Below are 19,336 nucleotides of genomic sequence, written 5' to 3' on the forward strand. Positions count from 1 at the left end.
GCTAAATTTTTGGATAAAAGCTGTTGAAAGCACCAGGAGACCATGATATCTGGAGGAACATGCTACATAGAAATTAATTCATGAGGAAGAGTTTCTCCTTGATGAACAAACAATGATCATTTTTGGCTTGTAATAACATTCCTGAAAGTACACATTGCCAAAATGCTGCTTGTGCACATTACTGTCCCAGGTCAACTTTACAATGTATAAACAAACAAGGCTCTTCTCACAGAGGAGTTAACCTTGAATAAAGAGAGTAAAGTCGTGCCTGAAATTTTCTGTTCTTCAGCAAAACAGTGACAATAATCAGGGAGGGTCCTGTAACCGTACCCTGCAAAGAGCTGCAGCCCCTTGACAGAGGGACTGTCACACTTCACCTCTCCCCATCACCCTCACCCACCACCACTGTGCCAGCCCATAGGTATCTGTTCCAGTTTTCAGGTCCTCAAACAAAAAATACGCTCACCTGAGAGTAAAGCCCACATAAACAGCAACATTTTTCAGATGAAAGAGTCAAAGAGGCCCTATTGCCCATATTCTGAGCACATTGATCTCAAAAACTCGCAAAGAACTCAAGTAATTTGCATGGCATTTTTACACTTAGAAGAAATACCTTAATAAAAAAAAATCTAATTTCTCCCACTGGCATCCTTTCAAATATTGTAATAATTATTTGGCAAAGTTGCTGCTACAGATAACGACATACATAAAGCAAAAGGCAGCACTACATATGTCTGCCAGACTGGGCTCACAATTCCAGCTGCTAGTGCCATAGGACTGCGAGATCCATTTGCTGCACTAGGTTACCCACGAGACAGTCGTCTGAAATGTGCACAACTCATCGTCGTCAACCACATGCAGTTAACATTTGTTAAACATCTGATAAAGCACTGAAGCAAATTACCTTCTTTATTTAGCAACATGCCTTGAGAACAGATTTTCTCCTGATTTAATGGGATGGTTCTGTCCATTATCCCATTAGCTACGCTTGGTTAAGACACCCTGGGCATCACATTGCCAAACAACTGACTGAAGCTATTAAAGGCTCTTCAAACAACATTGGTTCCTTCTGCTCTTGATTATTGAAAAACAGTCTCATAAAATATCACCAATTAGATCAGATTACCAAATGAGTGAAAAGCAAGCAATAATAAGAAACCCCACTTCCTATCAACTTTTCACCAAAGCTCATATTTTGTGTATCTGCCAACATTTTTTAAACAGTTAACACCATCCGACTTATTTCCTCACAGCAAAAGCTTTGATATGCATCTTCCACAACAAACTGCTGCAGCGCTGACAGGGCATCCTGGTGCAAGAAGACATCAGAAGCTATGTATGGACAAGGAAAAATTCAGCTTTTTTAACTCCAGCTGCTTCCAAGATCCAGCATGGAGGAATGATTAGTTATTTTCATTTCATTTAGAAATTCTTAGTGCTACCATTTCTTCTCCTCTTTTTATTTTATTCCAACAAATTTTTAAAACACTGAAACATTTATTAGAATACTTGGTCTAACCCTGAAGATTTTTAAATGCTTGCCTGAATACAAAAAATTCTAGACAAAGCTGTTGTATATTAATATGGTGACAACAGTGCTTTCTTCAAAGCTGTATGAATACTTATGCTAGATCGGATCTATAGTTTCACATAGAACTGAAATCTGTATGCTCTCAGTAGCAATTTAAATATCTGTATGATTTTATGCACCCAGAATTTTTCAATGAATGATAACCAAGCATGATATGGTAGCATTTTGAGAAATGATATAATGTTTAATAAATGCTGGTTTGTGACTTCATTCTTCCTTCCTCCAAAACCACTCCATTTTGTCTTAAAAAATCAAGGTACTATAAAAGAATAATAAAATAAAGCAAGAAGTGTTGAGCAAATGAATAAAACTATGTAGCTTGTCAATCTGCATAAAATAAAACATGGTAGGCAAAATGGTAATGTCAGAAGAAAATAGATTTTTCTCAGCACAGAGCTGCTGTTACAAAAACTGGATGCAAAAGTTTTTTGTGTATCTTGGGGAGATAAGAGTTACATTGCAAGTTCAGTTCTGCTCAGCTAACTTGATTCCTACCAGAGATGCATCTGCCAGCTACGGGAACAAGCTTTCTCTTTCCAAGAAAATGTAACAGTTTGGTTTCACGTGCTGCTCTAGGCTCCCAACATTAAGAGCAATGCCAGCATTCAAACACTCTTGGCTTATGTTTCTAGCCTTTTACTGCAAAATAATGCAAGAAGCCAGCAGCAGCACTCTGCTTTTGTCTCCCAAACTACTTGTTTCGTGTGTCTTTGTTGAAAACCCCGTCCAACTGGCAAGTCCACACGACGCTTCTAAGCCTCTCCTAAACCCAAGGCTGGGGTGATGCATCCTCAATAAACCCAGCAGCTACAGGTACGTGCTGTCATTCAGAGAGTTGTATTAGAGCTGCGATGTGAAATGCCGCTTTGACAGCACCATAAGGAGTCTATTTCAGTGGCTGAAACAGTTCCTTCGCCACCTCTTACAGGGCTAGTTATGGTTACAGGTGGAGGCTAGGCAGTGACCTGGGTTACTGATTATTTTGTTTAATTATAATTATTTTATGGGAAAAAAAACTGCATACAAGGAATAGACCTTAAAATTTTCATGCTAGTGTATTACATGACTGGGAAAGAACTATACTTGTCCTGGATAGAACAAGAGATGACCTACTTCTGATCACATAGCAAAAAGTACTTTTGCCAATTGCTTAAGAAGTCCCTCAGCACTGCTTACCACCAGTATTCCAGAGTCACAACAGTAATACCCCCTACACAGGGGAAAACCTTTTTTCTCAAGTTAATGAAAAGAAACACAAAATACCTCTCTTGCTTGCCATTTCAGTGGCTACACCTTTGCCTCGCTTAAATCAACTTAATCCCAAGACCAATACATTTATTAGTTGTTGGAAAAATCCATCACACATCTTCACATCTGACAAATGTTTGAGCAGCTCAGTGTACAAGAATCATGTTTAGACACAACAACAGAAGAAAATTACAACGTAGTGTAAAAGCCATCCAATCCTTGATTATTCTGATAATATAACAGACTTGTCCACTGGTGTTTGGTTTGTTTGTGTTTTTTTTTTTTTTCCTTACCTCAATAATTTTGTCTTGAATTTGCAGGCCTTCTGCTTTGTCTGCAGGTCCATTTTCCAAGATCTTTGACACATAAATTCCCTCAGCAGATTCCTCCTGATTTTTCTGTACCAGGAAACAGGGAAGTTGTGAAAAAGGCCACATTAGCACAAGAAATGAGATGATGATAAAATGAACAGCAATGAGAAATGCAAATCCACCTGAGACATGCAACTCGCTTTTCTAGCTAAGAAATAAGCTACTTGAGATAATTTTTTTAAATTTACTTAACATAAACTAGTCATAAATCAAAAGGACAAAATTCACGAACTATTCCAGGATTTTTTGTAAGATTAACCATTTACTTCTGGTTATTTTAGTTTACATGAGACTTGGGCCACAATGGTAGTCGGATATTTAAAGCAGACCTCAAACTTCACAGCAGACAGTGACTAGTATGTAAAGTCACAGAGGAAGATGTTAATAAAAATGGATGCACAAGTGTTTCTCTCAGGAGGGAAAGGGCTCCTGCAGTACTGCTGCTTGCAAAATTTTTTCTGCATTTGAAAATGAAGTTCCAAGGAACACAGTTATATTCGTTAGCTGGTGTGTAACAGTGATAGGATTTGGTTGTGATTCATTAACCTCATAAATCCTGTTCACATGGGAGACTGAGAACTTGCTCAACCATGAAATCCATACAGATCAGCTGTAGACAAAAGGAAAACCCACTTCCCATTGATCTCTACACATTGCTAAGAACAACTCACATGAAGGTCAAATTTAAAGCAAGTAAGTTATCTATAACAGCTGGAATGATGTACCTAATGTTGTTGCACATGCTAAGATTAGTTCATTTCATTGCATTATAGTTTAATATATATTTAAGTACAGTTTTAAATCACTGTTAATGAGGTAATACTGCCAAGCAGACACTGCCTATGTATTATGAACTATTTATACAAACAATATCCTCTATAGCAATAAATGAAGGAATCTTTTTCCAGATTATTTATTCTTTGGATAGCAGTTTATATAATGCTTATTTTCCTTCTGTGACTCGTGAATCCCTGACCAACAGCATGATCCATATATGTACAGGTTTCTAGGTCCTATACACTCATGGGGAAAACGTTTTATAGTTTTTTCTATTAAGAAAATGATAAAGAAATAACAGAAAATGGAGCCACTGTAAAACATGCTTTACAGTATGTGGCAACTGGCCCGTGGAAACTCAACCCAGGTAGATTTCAGGTTAACAAATATTTGTTCAAGGCTTTGTTAGTCAGACTATGGTTTCAAACTCTTCATATTTTCTTTGTCACAGAGACTCACAGGTGTCAGCTAAGAAGCAAAAAGGAAACTTATTAACAGTTCCAGAAATATTTTCAAATTATGAACAAACAGACTTCCACTGAGTTCCCATGTAGGCAGTGAGAAATGAAACTCTGATAAGAGACATGATAGCCATTAACTAAAATGCATGAAGAACAAGATTTAATTTAGTATTTTTCTTAAGAAAAGGCTGCCTGCATAAAATTGCATTTTTTTCCATAATAAATAATTACCATAAAAAGTTTCATTGGCTTCTTCAAGAGTAATCATAGCATCATTTCAGTTGCAAGAGACCCTCAAGATCATCAAGTCCAACCATATGCTAACTCTAGCACTAAACCATGCCCCTAAGAACCTTGTCTAAACACTTTTAAACACCTTCAGGGATGGTGACTCCACTGCCTCCCTGGGCAGCCTGTTCCAATGCCTGACAACCCTTTCCATGAAGAATTTTTTCCTAATATCCAGTCTAAACCTCCCCTGGCACAACTTGAGGCCATTTCCTTTTGTCCTATCACTTGCTACTTGGGAGAAGAGACCAACACCCTCCATTCTACAACCTCCTTTCAGGTAGTTGTAGACAGTGATAAGGTCTCCCCTCAGCCTCCTTTTCTCCAGGCTAAACAGCCCCAGTTCCCTCAGCTGCTCCTCATCACACTTGTGCTCCAGACCCTCCACCAGGTTTGTCACCCTCCTCTGCATTCTGTCTAATACCTCAACGTATGACCCAGTATTAAAAATGTTATGTTACTCTGGCACGTGGTCCGCAGTGGTAGCACTTGCTGGTACTCACCAGTTCTGACAAAAAAACACAGCATGTGGCACACTGAGCTCTGGCCCCTTGTCACACAGCCCACAGGCTGTGCAGCAGTGACTGCAGGGGAGCTGCGGAGATGACGGGTTTACCCAGCCTGTAGCTTGGTCTGTGGGTGACTGCAGGAGCCCCAAGCCGTGCCTGCAGCACACACCTTCCTCCAGCCCAGCTTTGCCATGGTATCCTTGGGTGGGGGGACAACCTCCGCAGCCTGCTCTGTGGGATAGACTTCCCAACCAGCCAGAGCTGGGGCCCAGGACAAAAGCAGCCTTACTCCATTAGAATAATGAATCACCTTCCAGAAACACACACTTACATGAAATTACTCCTTTCCTAACAAAACAGAACACAAGAACACAAGCTTGTTGTGAATCATTCCTTTCCTCTCCTCCTCCATCCAGGTAGAAGGTGAATGGTGGGGAAGCCTATTATGGACTGAAATGAAACACAGCCAATGGAAAGTACATGTGTACGTTCTTCAAGTTACCAGGAGTCTCCACCTGCTTTCCAATGGGAAAAACCTGCATTATACTTACAAAACACAAATAACATGTAGTGAAGGAACATGTTCCCACGTAGATGACTAATACAATTATGCCACTGCTCTGCTCTTCTGCTGCAAGAGCCAACGCTAATTTGAGTCAACTCAATGCTTTTTTCTTGTTGTATCCTTCGGCTCCAGATATGTTGAACGAGGCCTTATACTGATGTCTAGGAACTGCCAAATATCTATGGTATACACATTTATCACAATGAGAACAAAACAGAAATTCCAACTTAAACTTCAAAGACTCTAGAATCCCTGAGACCCAGTTCTGCCTCATGGCTCCACCAGCTTCTCCATCCACAACTATCAGTGTAAATGGAAGACCATGACCATTTACCCCAGGTTCCAGTACAAGTTGGGGAATGACCTATTAGAGAGCAGCATAGGGGAAAGGGACCTGGGGGTCCTGGTGGACAGCAGGATGACCATGAGCCAGCACTGTGCCCTTGTGGCCAAGAAGGCCAATGGCATCCTGGGGTGTATTGGAAAGAAGGTGGTTAACGGGTTGAGAGTGGTTCTCCTCCCCCTCTACTGTGCCCTGGTGAGACCACACCTGGAATATTGTGTCCGGTTCTGGGCCCCTCAGTTCCAGAAGGACAGGGAACTGCTGGAGAGAGTCCAGCGCAGGGCAACGAAGATGATTAAGGGAGAGGAGCCATCTCGCTTATGAGGAAAGGCTGAGGGAGCTGGGTCTCTTTAGCTTGGAGGAGACTGAGGGGTGACCTTATTAATGTTTACAGATATATAAAGGGTCAGTGTCACGAGGATGGAGCCAGGCTCTTCTCGGGGACAGCCAATGGAAGGACAAGGGGTAATGGGTTCAAACTGGAACACAAGAGGTTCCACTTAAATCTGAAGAGAAACTTCTTCTCAGTGAAGGTGACAGACACTGGAACGGGCTGCCCAGGGAGGCTGTGGAGTCTCCTTCTGTGGAGACATTCAAAACCCGCCTGGACACATTCCTGTGTAGCCTCATCTAGGTGTTCCTGCTCCAGCAGGGGGATTGGACTAGATAATCGTTTGAGGTCCCTTCCAATCCCTAACATTCTGTGATTTCCTTCTCTCTGGTCAGCAATTCTCTCCACGAACAGTGCTATGAACCTGCATATAATTATCATTTACTCCTTAAAATTCCAGAATATTTATTCAACAAGCCTAACAGTTCGTAATATAAAAAAGTATTCCAGTATGTACTGTCAGCATGTGAGTACTTCAGAGATGCTCAGCTGCCATCCCAAGAAAGCTGAACACCACACTCCCTTTTCCCTGCAGTTTTCCTACAGCTGTAAATAGGAGAAGTAACACTGCAATTCAAACTAAAGATTGTCTGGACTTTGTAAATGGTATACTCGGAATATGGATATAAGCAAAGCACATGTATTTTATCTTGTTGTCTCATCCTTCCACTAGAAAATCTTAGAGACTCTTGCTTTGGATTTACAGCACCAACATTTGATAACTGCTGGTCTTCATATTAACCCACAGGAAACAGTAATTGTGCAACACAGACAGTGAACTTCTTAGGCTAATGGGAACAGACTTTTTGGCACCACTAAATATAGCTTTAGAGCAGAAGATTGCCAAACTAATATACAGGGTCCCATTCCCCTCCTCAATAATAGTAGGAGGGTACAGTTCTCCCACTTAACAAGAACCTGATCAGTGCATAATTATTACCAACCCTTTTAAATCAACCACTAATTTTCCAGTTTAACAGGTTTCTTTACCCTTCACATGTAATGAGAGTCCTGATTAATACTTTTGGAAGGATGAAGTGAAAAAAAAAAAAAAAGAGGCACATATTCTTACACATATTCAGGGGGGTAATGTTTCTTATGCATATTCCATGGTTTCCAATGAAACTTCTAAACCTAGACTGATGAGACTAGATTGATTTAAGATAGAAAATAGATGAAAACTCTGTTTCAGTTCCTAAAGAAAGAAACATAGAAAGCAGGCATGTGAGAGCAGGACATGTGCTTAAACTATCTGAGCTGTGGAAGCAAATTTTCACCTCTCCTTTAAAAGAAATTAAAAAAAAAAAAAAAAAAAAAAAAAAAAAAAAAAAGTAAGCTGCTTCCAAAAATTCCAATGGCTTAATCCTGCAACAATGACTCTTACAAGTAGTCCCAGAGAATGGAAACAGAACAGTTTGCATGAATACGTATTACTCACATGGGAACTGCGTGCAAATCAGGCTGAAGTTTTAAAGGAAAAATAATGGGAACACCTTTCCTGTGTTAAGGAATTTCATTCTCTAACACCTCCAAATGAGAATAATCCAATTCTCACAAGATCGTGTCTTCAAAACAATTACTCCAATCACACCTGATAATATATAGTTTTTCTATCCATGCAGCTGATTCCATACCTACTGTTGTCAAAAGTAACTCTTTTATTATTTATGGTATATATAATAACAGAAAGTATGGTCAAAATAACCTGCAATTACTTTTCTCATTACCTGATTGGGTCGTCCTCCTATAATATTGAATCCCAAAGTATCATTTTCTCGGTGTAGCATGATTGTTAATGGTTTTGGTTCTCCTCCCTAAGAAGCAAGAGGTGAAATATTATTAAAGAACACAGTCACAAAAGTCAGATCTTAAGTGAAAGCACTAATATACATATGCTTCAGCTAAAAATCTTTTGTAAGATAAGGCTTACAGGAAAATGAGGCTGAAAAAGATAACAAAAGGCTTTGCACTGGGTAAAAAAAAAAAAAAGGAGGAAATGTCATGCACCACTGAAAAGTAACAGGTAACACCTGATTATCTTCAGGGCTGACCAGAAAAAAAGTGCAGGCTTTTGGTGGAAGCACCACTGAAAAAAGTCAGAGCTCCAAAAATCTGGAAGTTTCTAAAAAAAATAATATCCCTATGTGTACCAACATTTCAGACATTAAACATATAGGTTAAAATACACAACACTATAATGTTCAGATCCCAAAGTCATATTAGTACACATTTCATAGCAACTTTCAGGGATGATAAACATAGAAAATGAAACCAAGCTCTTCATCCCCACCTTTCACTTCTCTCCCAAAAAGAAAAAATGCAAAACAGTGACTGAAAAAGTAGTTTTTTCTAAACAAGGTTTAAAACTTAAAGCAAACATGATTCAAAACCAGTGATGGAGCCGAAGTTAAAAAATAAAAAGAGAAAGAAACATTTTCCTTCAGTGGAACAGCAAATGATTTAACAAAAAAAAAAAAAAGCAAAAATATTTGGAGGCTTTAGTACTGCAAGTTAGGTTAATTAGGTTATTTTACCTTGTTCATATATGATAATAGTTACGTTTCAGGAGCCATATTCCCCACAAAAAAACCCTGGTATTCCTCCAGCACAGTTACATGTTTGTGTTTGCCAGTCTCTATAAATTAGCTGATTAACATAAATTTGACACCTAAATAAGTTATACCTTTGTAAACAATCAAAACATAACACTGAAGCCCATGTTTCATTAATTGTGACAGTGAAATGTTTTACTGCCGCGTGATGCATTTGATTTTAATGAAGTACATTTTTACTTTATCGATAGTTTTTCTCCACCACCCTGGTCTCACCCGTCAGAGCGGTTCCCGGACAGCAGCACCTACCGGCAGCGCTCACGAACGGCAGATGCTCCGCGGCTGCCCGGGGGGAGCGACGCCTCCCGCCGCTCCACACACCGCCTGCCCACTCCTGCCGGAAAGCCCAAATTTCTCTCCTCCCTTCTACAGCCTCTGCTTTTCTCGCACACCCCACACTCCTTAACAGCCACTGCTGACCCCCTTCATGTGACCTTATCCCACCTGTCAAGAGATGAAGCAGATGTATGAGCGCAACTCCCAGAGCCAGCAACCTAAACCTCATGGATTAGCTAGCCAAACAAAATCAGGAAAAAAAAAAAACAAAAAACACAGTAAATACTCAAGTTTCCAAACACAAAACTTCTCAATTCCACGAAGACCCATGTTTCCAGGCATGCAGGTGTCCTGCGAACAGCGTCCCCTTTCCAATTTCCCGTGCAGTGCTCAGATGCCCAGCACACTACATTGGTTCAGGAGCGAGTTTGGCTGCTCAGACCTTTTCCACTTGGGATTTTGCTTCCCGAGTGTCCGTGAAGATTTAGGTAAAAAGAAAAATTCTTTCCATTAAAACAATCCTCACCACGGCTGCTACCAGCAGGGACAGCCTTTCACAGCGATCTTCCAGCCCGGAGTTAACGCTCCTAAAAATCAAGCCCCGCTATGGTCAGTTCAGCCACTTCACCGATGTTCTCGGATGGTTTACTCAGCCTAAAGGAAGCAAGTCGCTATCTGAGCAATGTCATCAGACCTAAGAAAAGAGCACAAAGCACTGCACTGGTCTCTGCTATCAACTGTGTCAACTGTTAATCCATTCTACCAAACGAGAGAGATTTTGCCGTCCTTTCACCATCGTTTCCAAAGTCTACAATAATATTATGCTCCAGATTTTTAAGAAAACTTCTCAGCTGCTCAAATAAAAGTTAAAAGGCAGTTCCGTGTCCCTGAGTTTCTGTCAGTCCCAGCTTGAGAAAGCTGAACAGCAACAGCAGCCGGGTCCCAGCGCGGCGGGAGGTGTGATGCGGGCACCCTGTCCGGAGGAACCGGGACCCATTCGCCGGCTGCGAAACGCTCTCCCGTCCCGCCCGGTCCCCCTCCTCTCCGGCCAAGAAACAAGCCGCGCCCGGCCACCGCCGCTACCAGGCACCGCGGGTCTCATCACCGCCCGCGTTTTAGGCCACTGAAGGGCGCCGAAATAGAGACCGACAAGGAGCGCGTCCCCTGTCAGAGCTGGTGGCTCCATCTCCCCGGGGACAGCGACGGACGGGGAGAAGTGGCTCGCACCGTGCCGAGGATGCGCGGGGTGATCGGGCTGGGTCCCGGCGCGGACTTGGGATGACTGCTGGCCCCCAGTGTACACCGCTCGCACCACCACCTCGGCCGGTCCCTCTCCAGTCGGGCAGGGCGAAAGCAGGTTCGGGGAGAGCATCACTGGAGGAGCGCAGGCCGGGACGTGCTGCTTTGCTACTCTCTGCGGCCACACTCACCTTGCCGGGCTGGCTGCCCGCCAGGTCCCGGGTGATGCTGCTGATGTGGCTCATGTACTGGCCGAACTTCGCCTGGTACCGTCGCGCCGTCAGCTGCACCTCGCTCTGCAGCGCCGAGAGCTGCGCCAGCAGCGACTTCTCCCTCCTGCTGCAGCGCAGGGCCTCCCTCTTCAGCTCGGGACCCGGCTCCGGGCTGCTACCGCCCCGCAGCGCCCGCAGGCAGCGGTGCCCAGCGCCCGGCGCCGGCCGCCGCGGCTGCCCCGCGGAGGCGCCCCCCGAGCGACCGGGGGAGCGCCCCCCCTGCGGCTGCCGCTCGGCGGAGCCGGTCGGCGGCGGCGGCCCGTAGCGGCACGCCGCGAGGTGGGCAGGCAGCTCTCGCAGCCGCACGGTGTGGCCGCAGCCCCGCGGGCTGTAGTCGCACTTGACCTCCAGCTTCTGGACGAGGCTGCGGAGGGGCAGGACGGGACGCAGCTCGGCGGCCGCCAGCGGCTGGCAGCGCAGCGGGCAGCGCCGCCGCCGCGCCGCCCAGGGCAGCAGGCAGCCGGCGCAGAAGACGTGCCCGCACGGAGTGGACAGCGGCTCCTCCAGCACCCGCCCGCACAGCTTGCACTGCAGCTCCGCCGCCACCGGCGCCGCGAAGCGCGACGGGTCGAAGCCCATGGCGCGGCCGGGGACCGCCAAACTTTCGGCGCCGCGGCCCCGGCCCAGCCCCGGCGGCGCTGGAGGCGCTCCCGGCGGGCGGGCGGTGTCGAGGGGCGGGCGGAGGAGCGGGGCCGCGCCGGGGGAGGCGGGCGGCAGCGCCGAGCTGGAATTCCCAGCAGCTCCCCCCCACCTTCCTGCATTAAGTCCCGCTCCCCGGCGCTACCGGCCCACGCCCAGCCCTGGCACCACCTCCGCCCTCCCGGGGCATCCTCGCTACGCGGCGGGGCGAAGGGGCGAGACGCGGGGATGTGCCGCGCCCCGGACTGCCGCCACCCGCCGCAGCCTGCGCCCACAGCCTTCCTCCGTGCAGCCACTATCCCGGAGGCCGAGCTGTGTCCCCGGCAGGTCACTCGAGGTGGGTCGTGGTCGTGGGGGATAGGAAGATGACAGCCTGCAAAGCAGCGAGTCGCTTAGGGTCTTCTACTCCTTATCCGTGCCGGTAAATAACGCACTCGTGCAAGTACGCCTATTTCATCTGTTACTAAAAGGCTTGCTCCTCTTTTGTGCTCCTGTTTTGGGATATCCAGCTGAAGCCCCCGATACTAATGCTCTCTTTGTTGCCGCACCCCCAAAAAAATACAGTCGAAATACCAAAATTGCTTGTAGAGCCCCCTTAAACAACAACATATGTATAAACAACAGTTTCGTTTTTAGAAAAGCTGAAACATAGCAAAATCTGGAAACACATAGTTAGGATCAATAGTCAGCCTGGATTCTACCCCTTCATTGCTGCACAACCCACAACACACACTGAAACATGAAACCCCTAACACATTCCCCACATAACTTGGCTATTGAAAACATAGGGCCAGATTGCTGCCCCCCAGCCGTATGGAAAACCTCCCAGAGGAGACGGGGCAGGAGTCCTCCAAGAGGTTTCTTCAGTGGCCTCCTTCACATGTCGGTGAGACACTGTCACTTTTGGAAAGGATGGCAGGTTTGGCCTGTGGAGACCCAGATCACAGGATGTGTTCTGGACTGAGGACTCCTGAGGCAGAGACAGGGTGTTTCCTTACCAGTTCTGCAAATCCTGTCTCAAACTCTGAATCTCACGAGCATCCCTCCAGAAAAGCCATCAGAGCTCTTGAGACCCACTAATGAATGGTTCTTTTCCATGACTAAGAAGAAAACATGGTGACAATGCAACAGATACATCTCTTTTTCCCAAAGGAAAACTGTGAACATACCTGCTCCTAGAACCGTAACTGGGACCATGGACCTCAGTTACGTCTACCTATAACGTGCTTAACAAAAGTTTCTCAGCAGTTTTAAACATTAGCAATTGTCAACGCCTCACCTCTTCAGATCCAAATATTACTGAGAGGCACCAGCAACCTACCATTTCTGACTTGCCACACAGAAACCCACAGTTTCAGTTGGATTACCATGGCTGTAAAATAAATAAACAAATGAACTGCACCATCAAGTAGTCCCTTAGCTTGGAGAAAATGCATTATGATACATTATGCAATATTTCGTTGCAGATCTAAATCACATTCTCTCTCTCACACACACAAAAGGCAATCAACCACAGAGAGTAACTAATTATGCTATTCTTACTGATTTTTGATCATCTAGCATTTTCACTGATTTTAATTGCTTTGCTCATAGGGTCAGAATCAGTGTCATTCTGAATGTTATAGAAAATGATTAAAAAATAGTGTTCTCCTCATTGGTCTTTGCATTTAATTATCCATTTGCATTCACTATTTGTCTATAACATCTCTTCTGCCCACATGTCCAGATGTATTTTCTTTACCTCTTTACATGTGGCCTAGAACCTTAGGTGTGAACTCAGTAACATCTACACCTATATATTAAACTGAACAAAGAATGGGCCCAAACAGAGCAACATGATTGTTAAGCTGGTAACGCCTCTGTTAATCTGCTGGGGTGACACTTTGGGCTGTGGGCCCTTCCAGGGTCCCAGGTGCATTTTAATCACCAGTATGAATGTAGCCAGGTTTGAGCTTCAAAGCCTTTAGATTTCTTCTAAATTAGGTGACTGATTGATTGATTGATTAATTGATTGATTGATTGATTAATTGATTTATTAAACAAAGGTTTAGGAATCCCATGATAGGCATAGTTTTAAAAAAATTCTTGAACTTTCTGGCCCACCTTGGGCATTGGTGAAATGTTAGTGCAGTGGCAAAATGGTTCCAAGTGGTTGTGCCTTTTCTCTGTTCCTCCTGGAGTAAGAAACTATCTTTATTTGCCAAGATGTCAGCATGGGTTTATATCAAAAGTAATCTTCCAGTGCAGGAACCTGTAATACAGACAAATGTACAAAACTCATCTAAAGGTAACAGCTGTCTGCGTACCAGACCTCCTCAGAAATGGGTACACATGAACAAATCCATACAAACATTACCAATGTGTTTACATGGGATTATTCGTACCATTGGTCCTACTAGGTCCCATGTTACCAGGAAATGGAAAACACTATCCTCATACTTTCCTAAATTGTGCTTAGGGAGACAACATAATTATAACCTTGTTTTCTCGTCTGAAGTCTCAGCACCTAGAGCGCCAGGTTTTACACAGCCACTCCAGCCATGGCTTCACTGCAATGGTCAAAGGGGGAAATGCAGATTTAGTGAGGCGGGAGAGGCTGAGGAGCACAGGAACAGCAGTACCCTCTGGAACTTTGCCCAGACCTGCAACAGTGCCGTACAGCTCCACCACTTGCATCGGGACTATGGATGAAATAAATGTTGTGCAGTGGCTTGTGTCTGCAACAGCTTCCACCAAATTCCCTTTTGCTCTACCTGGTAAAGCAGCAAAAGTGATTTGAAACAGGAAAGCACTTGCTTTCTTAGTCACACGTATCTAGACACACACACACTTTGAGGAAGGATTTGGTGGGGGTAACTGCTGCTGAGAGAGTTCTTTATCAGCATGGAAAGCCTCCTGCTCCTGGGCATCAAAGACTGGAAGAAGAGGTATTTCAAGTACAAAATCAAGGATTATTTCTGCCTGTAACTCTTGCCTCATCCTAAGAGGATCTGCAGTTTAAAGTGTGAACTAGACAGCTGTCCCAAATCTTCTGATGAAAGAATCCTAAGATAAGAGTTTCTCCTCTGAAATCCTGAAGGTAACTGGAAGGATCCTGACTACACTGAAGTCAATGGGGAAAATTCAGTGAACTGTAAACTCACATATATATTTTTGGTTTTCCCTCCTCATTTTCATAATAATTTCACCCTATTATTCATCCGTAGTATTTCAAAGAAAGATTATTTTTCCAGTCACACTAGTAAAACCGTGTTACTATTTTAGACCCAAGAGGATTCAGGAACATCACTCTGAGAGCAGAATTTAGATCTGAGCATTTGCTATTAAAACCTGCTATCATCAGAAGTCCGGGAAGAATGAATGCCATTGCACTTTGGCAAAGAAAAGATTATAAGCATAAAGTTAGTCCATATAACTCATACTTCATTGTAGAGAATCACTTCAGAAGGTTTTGTGTTCTTTTATTTTAGGTCAGCAATCAGTTTTTATGCCCCACAATTTATTACTGCAGCATGTTAAGATAGTTTGAGGAAGAGTCTTGTTTGCTGGAACCTGAAATAGTATTTGCATTTAAGGAAAGTTCAAAAAAACTGCAGACATGCAGTAAAGAAATTTACACACAGAAAACATTTGTGATCTATATTGTTCGTTGGCACAAAGACACTATGTAGTCTCTGTTTAACTACACTTGACATCAAATGTGTCAATAATCAACTTTGGCGCCTAGAAAAATGAGAACAAGTCTTAAAAAGCAGTAAGTAGGAGGTCTGGATTTTTGACCTGCTATATTTGATCCACTGAATACCCTTAAGCAAGTCATAACTACTTTACACTTCTCACTTCACTTGCTGCTAATGCCACCCAGCAGAATTCACAGCACTTCACTGAAGTCCCCATACAATGCCTGTCACTAACCGAAGCTGACATGTTAAGGTACCAGTCCTTAGGGCAGTCAAAAGAAAAGTCTGCCCCTTCCAACAGCAAAGGTGGGTAAAAGCCCCTGCAGCGTGTGCTGGGCAGGCGGACCTGGGAGCTGTATGCTGGGGTCAGCCCTGTGCACTGAGCCTTGCGGGGAGCGGAGAAATAGGAGCCGCAAGATTGTGCGTGATGTAAGAGTCAAGCTGTAAAAGTCAAATGTTCCTCAGCGTGCCTGTTAAGCCTTTTGGGAACTGTTGGAATTTGAGGATGCCATTGGCTTTGGACACCTCCAGCAGCTGAACATTTGGTTTTTTTCAGTAGTACATTTCTATTTGGAGTCCTGGGGTACAAAGTCTACAGGTAGATACGGGCACCGAAAGGTGGCTTTTCCACACTTACTTAGCAGAATATTTTAACAGTAAACAGTTGTGAGGGAGGAAACTGCTGTTATGCCTGTTCTACAGATTAGTAGGTAGATAACTAAAATTCTTTAGGTTCTGGGTCAAAATGGCTTACACAAACTGAAAGTATGTGTCAGAGCCGAGAACAGACACTGCCCTCCTCTTTAGGAGACTATTGGCAAGGCAAGGTCTTCTCCTAAACTGGAAGCCGAGATCTGTGTGATACATCTGTCTTTCACCAAGAAGTTTCTGATGGTCAGGAAGAACAAGTGGTGAGAGCAGGCAGTAGCTCAAACAGGGAGCGCAAAAGAAAAGCCAAGAGCTGTGTTCTGACCTCAGGAGGGGGTGGAGAAGGGGAATGCAAGCATCTGGACTGGAGGAGTGCATGAGGATATGCGCTTCTTTAAATCTCTATTGCAAACTGCTCTAGGAAAGGCAGGAGAAGACTGCACACTTGACCCATAGGGCAAAACAGATCAATACACTTGTTCCAGGGTTGTGACAATGCTTTTTGTTGATTCTTTTGTTTGTTTATTTGTTTTCACTTATTCAGTGTTAAAGGAAAGCTATCTCTTAACATGGCAAGAAAAAAGGAACGAGATGAAGTGAGATGCAGGCTGAGAAAAAGCTGGTGTGTTAACCTCTCACACTTGTCCATCCCATACCACATCCCCACAGCCATCTGGATCATCGCTCAGCTGCCTGGTAACACATTCACTTTGGACCATGCTGGCTGCCAAACCCCTGCCCCATCCTGCACACCTGGGTCCAGCTGCAGCCCAAGCAGAAGACACTAGCACTGGGTAAACATAAAGGAACATGGGAGTTTTGCCTTGGGTGTTCCTACCACATCTCCTTTTCCCAGCCCAACTCTTACAACCCTCAAATGTCCCAGTTTCTAAATTTGTCCTTGCAGAGCCAATCCACAGTGCACTCACCTGCTGCAGACACCTCCTCTCAGCACAGAGCTGCTCCCTAAGGGTATGCAGATATCAAAAGCTTTCCGTCTATGTTAGCATCCATTAGCTCAAGGAAAAAACAATCTATGGGGATGATTTTTCACGTTATGAAGCTTCAGCAGTTTCTGCCACCAAGCAGAGCCACTCACTGTTGCCAGGCTCACATGAGATGACAGAGCCCAAACTGGTTCAGAAAGGGATCGCCTCTTTGCTGGTGGCAGTCCCTCCAGGGTAGGGTCAAATCCTCTTGCCCTTGCAGTACTTGATCAACCAGCAAACACACAGCAGCAGTTCCTAGGGCTTCCTTTTCAGGCAATAAAATTATTTAAAAATCAAAGATGAAGTCACCTTTCCCGATATCAGTAAAATCAGGTGCATCACAAACTGAGATAGAAGCAGAACCTCAGTTGCTAACCTTTGGCTTTGATAGGTGTTCGAATTAGTAGAAATGCTTCAGGATTTTACCAGCCTTCTGGCTTTTGCATGTCACTTGCCAGTGTTACATCGTACAGCATTTAGAAAACTGTCTTTGCCAATACATTTCATGGTAGTAGCTTGAAAAACTACTGGTAAGAGAGAAAAGTAAACCATGTTTAAAAACATGCATGAGAAGTTCAGAGTGAAAGATGGCAAACTAAAAAGAAAAAATATGGGAATTTTGTGGTAGGATTTTCAGAACTCTTATGTAAATCCATCAATTTAAGCCTTTGAAATTAAATTTAAATATCATTGCCACCAGAATGTGGCTGGCCTTAGTCTAAGCCAGGCAAGCAGTGTGAAAAATGTGTGCAGAGAATTCTGATTACATTATGCATTTTAAAATTACGCAGACAGGAAAAAAAACTATAAGTAAGTCAAAGAAAACAAGACAAAAGTGAAAGAAAACATTTAAAAATGGTAGCTAAAATATAATTACAATCAGTGCATGGGAATATGGGAACCCATGCACTTGTTTCAGTGTTATTAGCTTCTTTCCAGATGCAGTACAAAAAAAACAGGTTGGAAAAAGGAAATGAAAAATTAATATCTTGGTGTTCATATGAGCCTTAAGATGAGCATATAAGAATATGCTTCTGTTTCTTTCATGTAATCTATTTGTTCATTACACTTACTGTAATTTATGCACTTTGGAGTGTTGTCTGCAACCCCATGTCTGTTGTCTCCATGTACAAAACTGGTTAAACAAAACCAGCCAAGGAACAATTTACTCTGTTGGTTGGTATTCCTCACATATGAAAGCTGCGATACTGACTCCAAATATTTAATTGACCCCAAGGCCAGTTCCTTTGGGACCCAGCTTACGTTAGCACAAATAATGTAGTGCTAAAAAAGAAAGATTTCCTTATATAATAAAGTATTTTAGTGCCCTAGCAAACATGATTCCTAGATATACTTCACTTTCTCCGTTAGAGACTTATAACATTAATGTCTTGTGTTTGCATTTGAGAGTAGAAATAATATGGAGTAACAATTTACAGCAGTAAATCTTTAGAAATATCAGCATAATATAGAAGCACATATTATAAGCAGTGAGAAAGTATGCTTTTGGATTTTGTAATTTTTCTAGCTCTTGATGTGTTTAGCCTTTTTTTTCTCTGAGTCCTGTTTTCCTAAAGCTACACTTTCACAAATTACTTATTAATGAGTCTGAATTAAAATACATACAATTGGTTATTCCACAAGTAAACTTAAACCAGCTGAATGGCTTGTGTTTTATTTTACTTATAATTAGGATTTATTTTGCTTGTCTTGTGTGGAAGCCTACTTTAACCAGTTATTGTAAAAACGTATTTAGGGCATTATTCTTTCCATCAGCATCTCTTGTTCACCATTCCCACTAAAAGCAGACAGAACCTGCTCAAATTTGTGATTTTTGCCTTGTAGTCAATGCGATTTGCTGTTACTTCACATGGGCCCTCCCTGCTTGCCCTTGACAAGGCAAGAAACCATGATGTCCTCTTAGAGACAGTGGCCTTTTACAGTATTTTGGGTAACACCTGCAAGGGAAGAGCACTAAAGAGACTGCAGGGCGCTATGATCAGGCTCTGTGATCAATTGATTGATCGATAGGTGCTTTCTGTCCCCTTCCTTCTCCCACGCCCCAAGGCAGGTGGAGTGCTGCCCATGAGCCTGCGACCATGCTGCTCGGGGACTTGCCAAGGGAAGAGAGGTGGTACTCTTGTTGGTGGAGGACATACCCATGTTGGCCAGAGGACCTTGGCAGAACTACTGAACACAATTTTCCTGGGAGCTTTGGGTGGTGGCTGTGTTTTCTGGTGTCCAGTAACAGCAGGCTTTGTGTTGCAGTGTCCTTCATCAGGAAAGGGTTGTGACTCCAAAAGTTTACCAGGTTTTATTTAACTTCTCAGATATTTCTGTCTCCTGTTTTTTTGAGTCAGTTTTGGTTGATAGAAATGAGAAACTCAACCAGCATTAAGAAGGGGACCCAAATAGATGTGCATATATACAGGGAAGG

The 19,336-nt window shown here is 43.6% G+C and overlaps 1 protein-coding gene across 4 annotated transcripts in view; it reads right to left on the bottom strand.

Annotated features, from left to right (window-relative positions):
• The window catches only part of PDZRN4 (PDZ domain containing ring finger 4), a 249,698-nt gene extending 238,037 nt beyond the window's left edge, over positions 1-11,661 (bottom strand). Inside the window, exons 1-3 of one of the 4 annotated variants that reach the window (XM_013371796.3) lie at positions 10,863-11,661; positions 8,272-8,358; positions 3,133-3,237 (exon numbers count right to left, since the gene is read on the bottom strand). In XM_013371796.3, the coding sequence (XP_013227250.2) occupies positions 3,133-3,237; positions 8,272-8,358; positions 10,863-11,522 (852 nt within the window). In that variant the 5' untranslated portion in view covers positions 11,523-11,661. Of the gene's footprint in view, positions 1-3,132; positions 3,238-8,271; positions 8,359-9,405; positions 9,425-9,600; positions 9,878-9,958; positions 10,786-10,862 lie in introns of those variants that run through there. The other 3 variants (XM_021284084.2, XM_065048648.1, XM_065048649.1) reach the window with 3 other exon arrangements.
• Positions 11,662-19,336: the final 7,675 nt, after the last annotated feature.

The sequence above is a fragment of the Columba livia genome, chromosome 1 (assembly GCF_036013475.1).
Source record: "Columba livia isolate bColLiv1 breed racing homer chromosome 1, bColLiv1.pat.W.v2, whole genome shotgun sequence".
NCBI lineage: Eukaryota > Metazoa > Chordata > Aves > Columbiformes > Columbidae > Columba > Columba livia.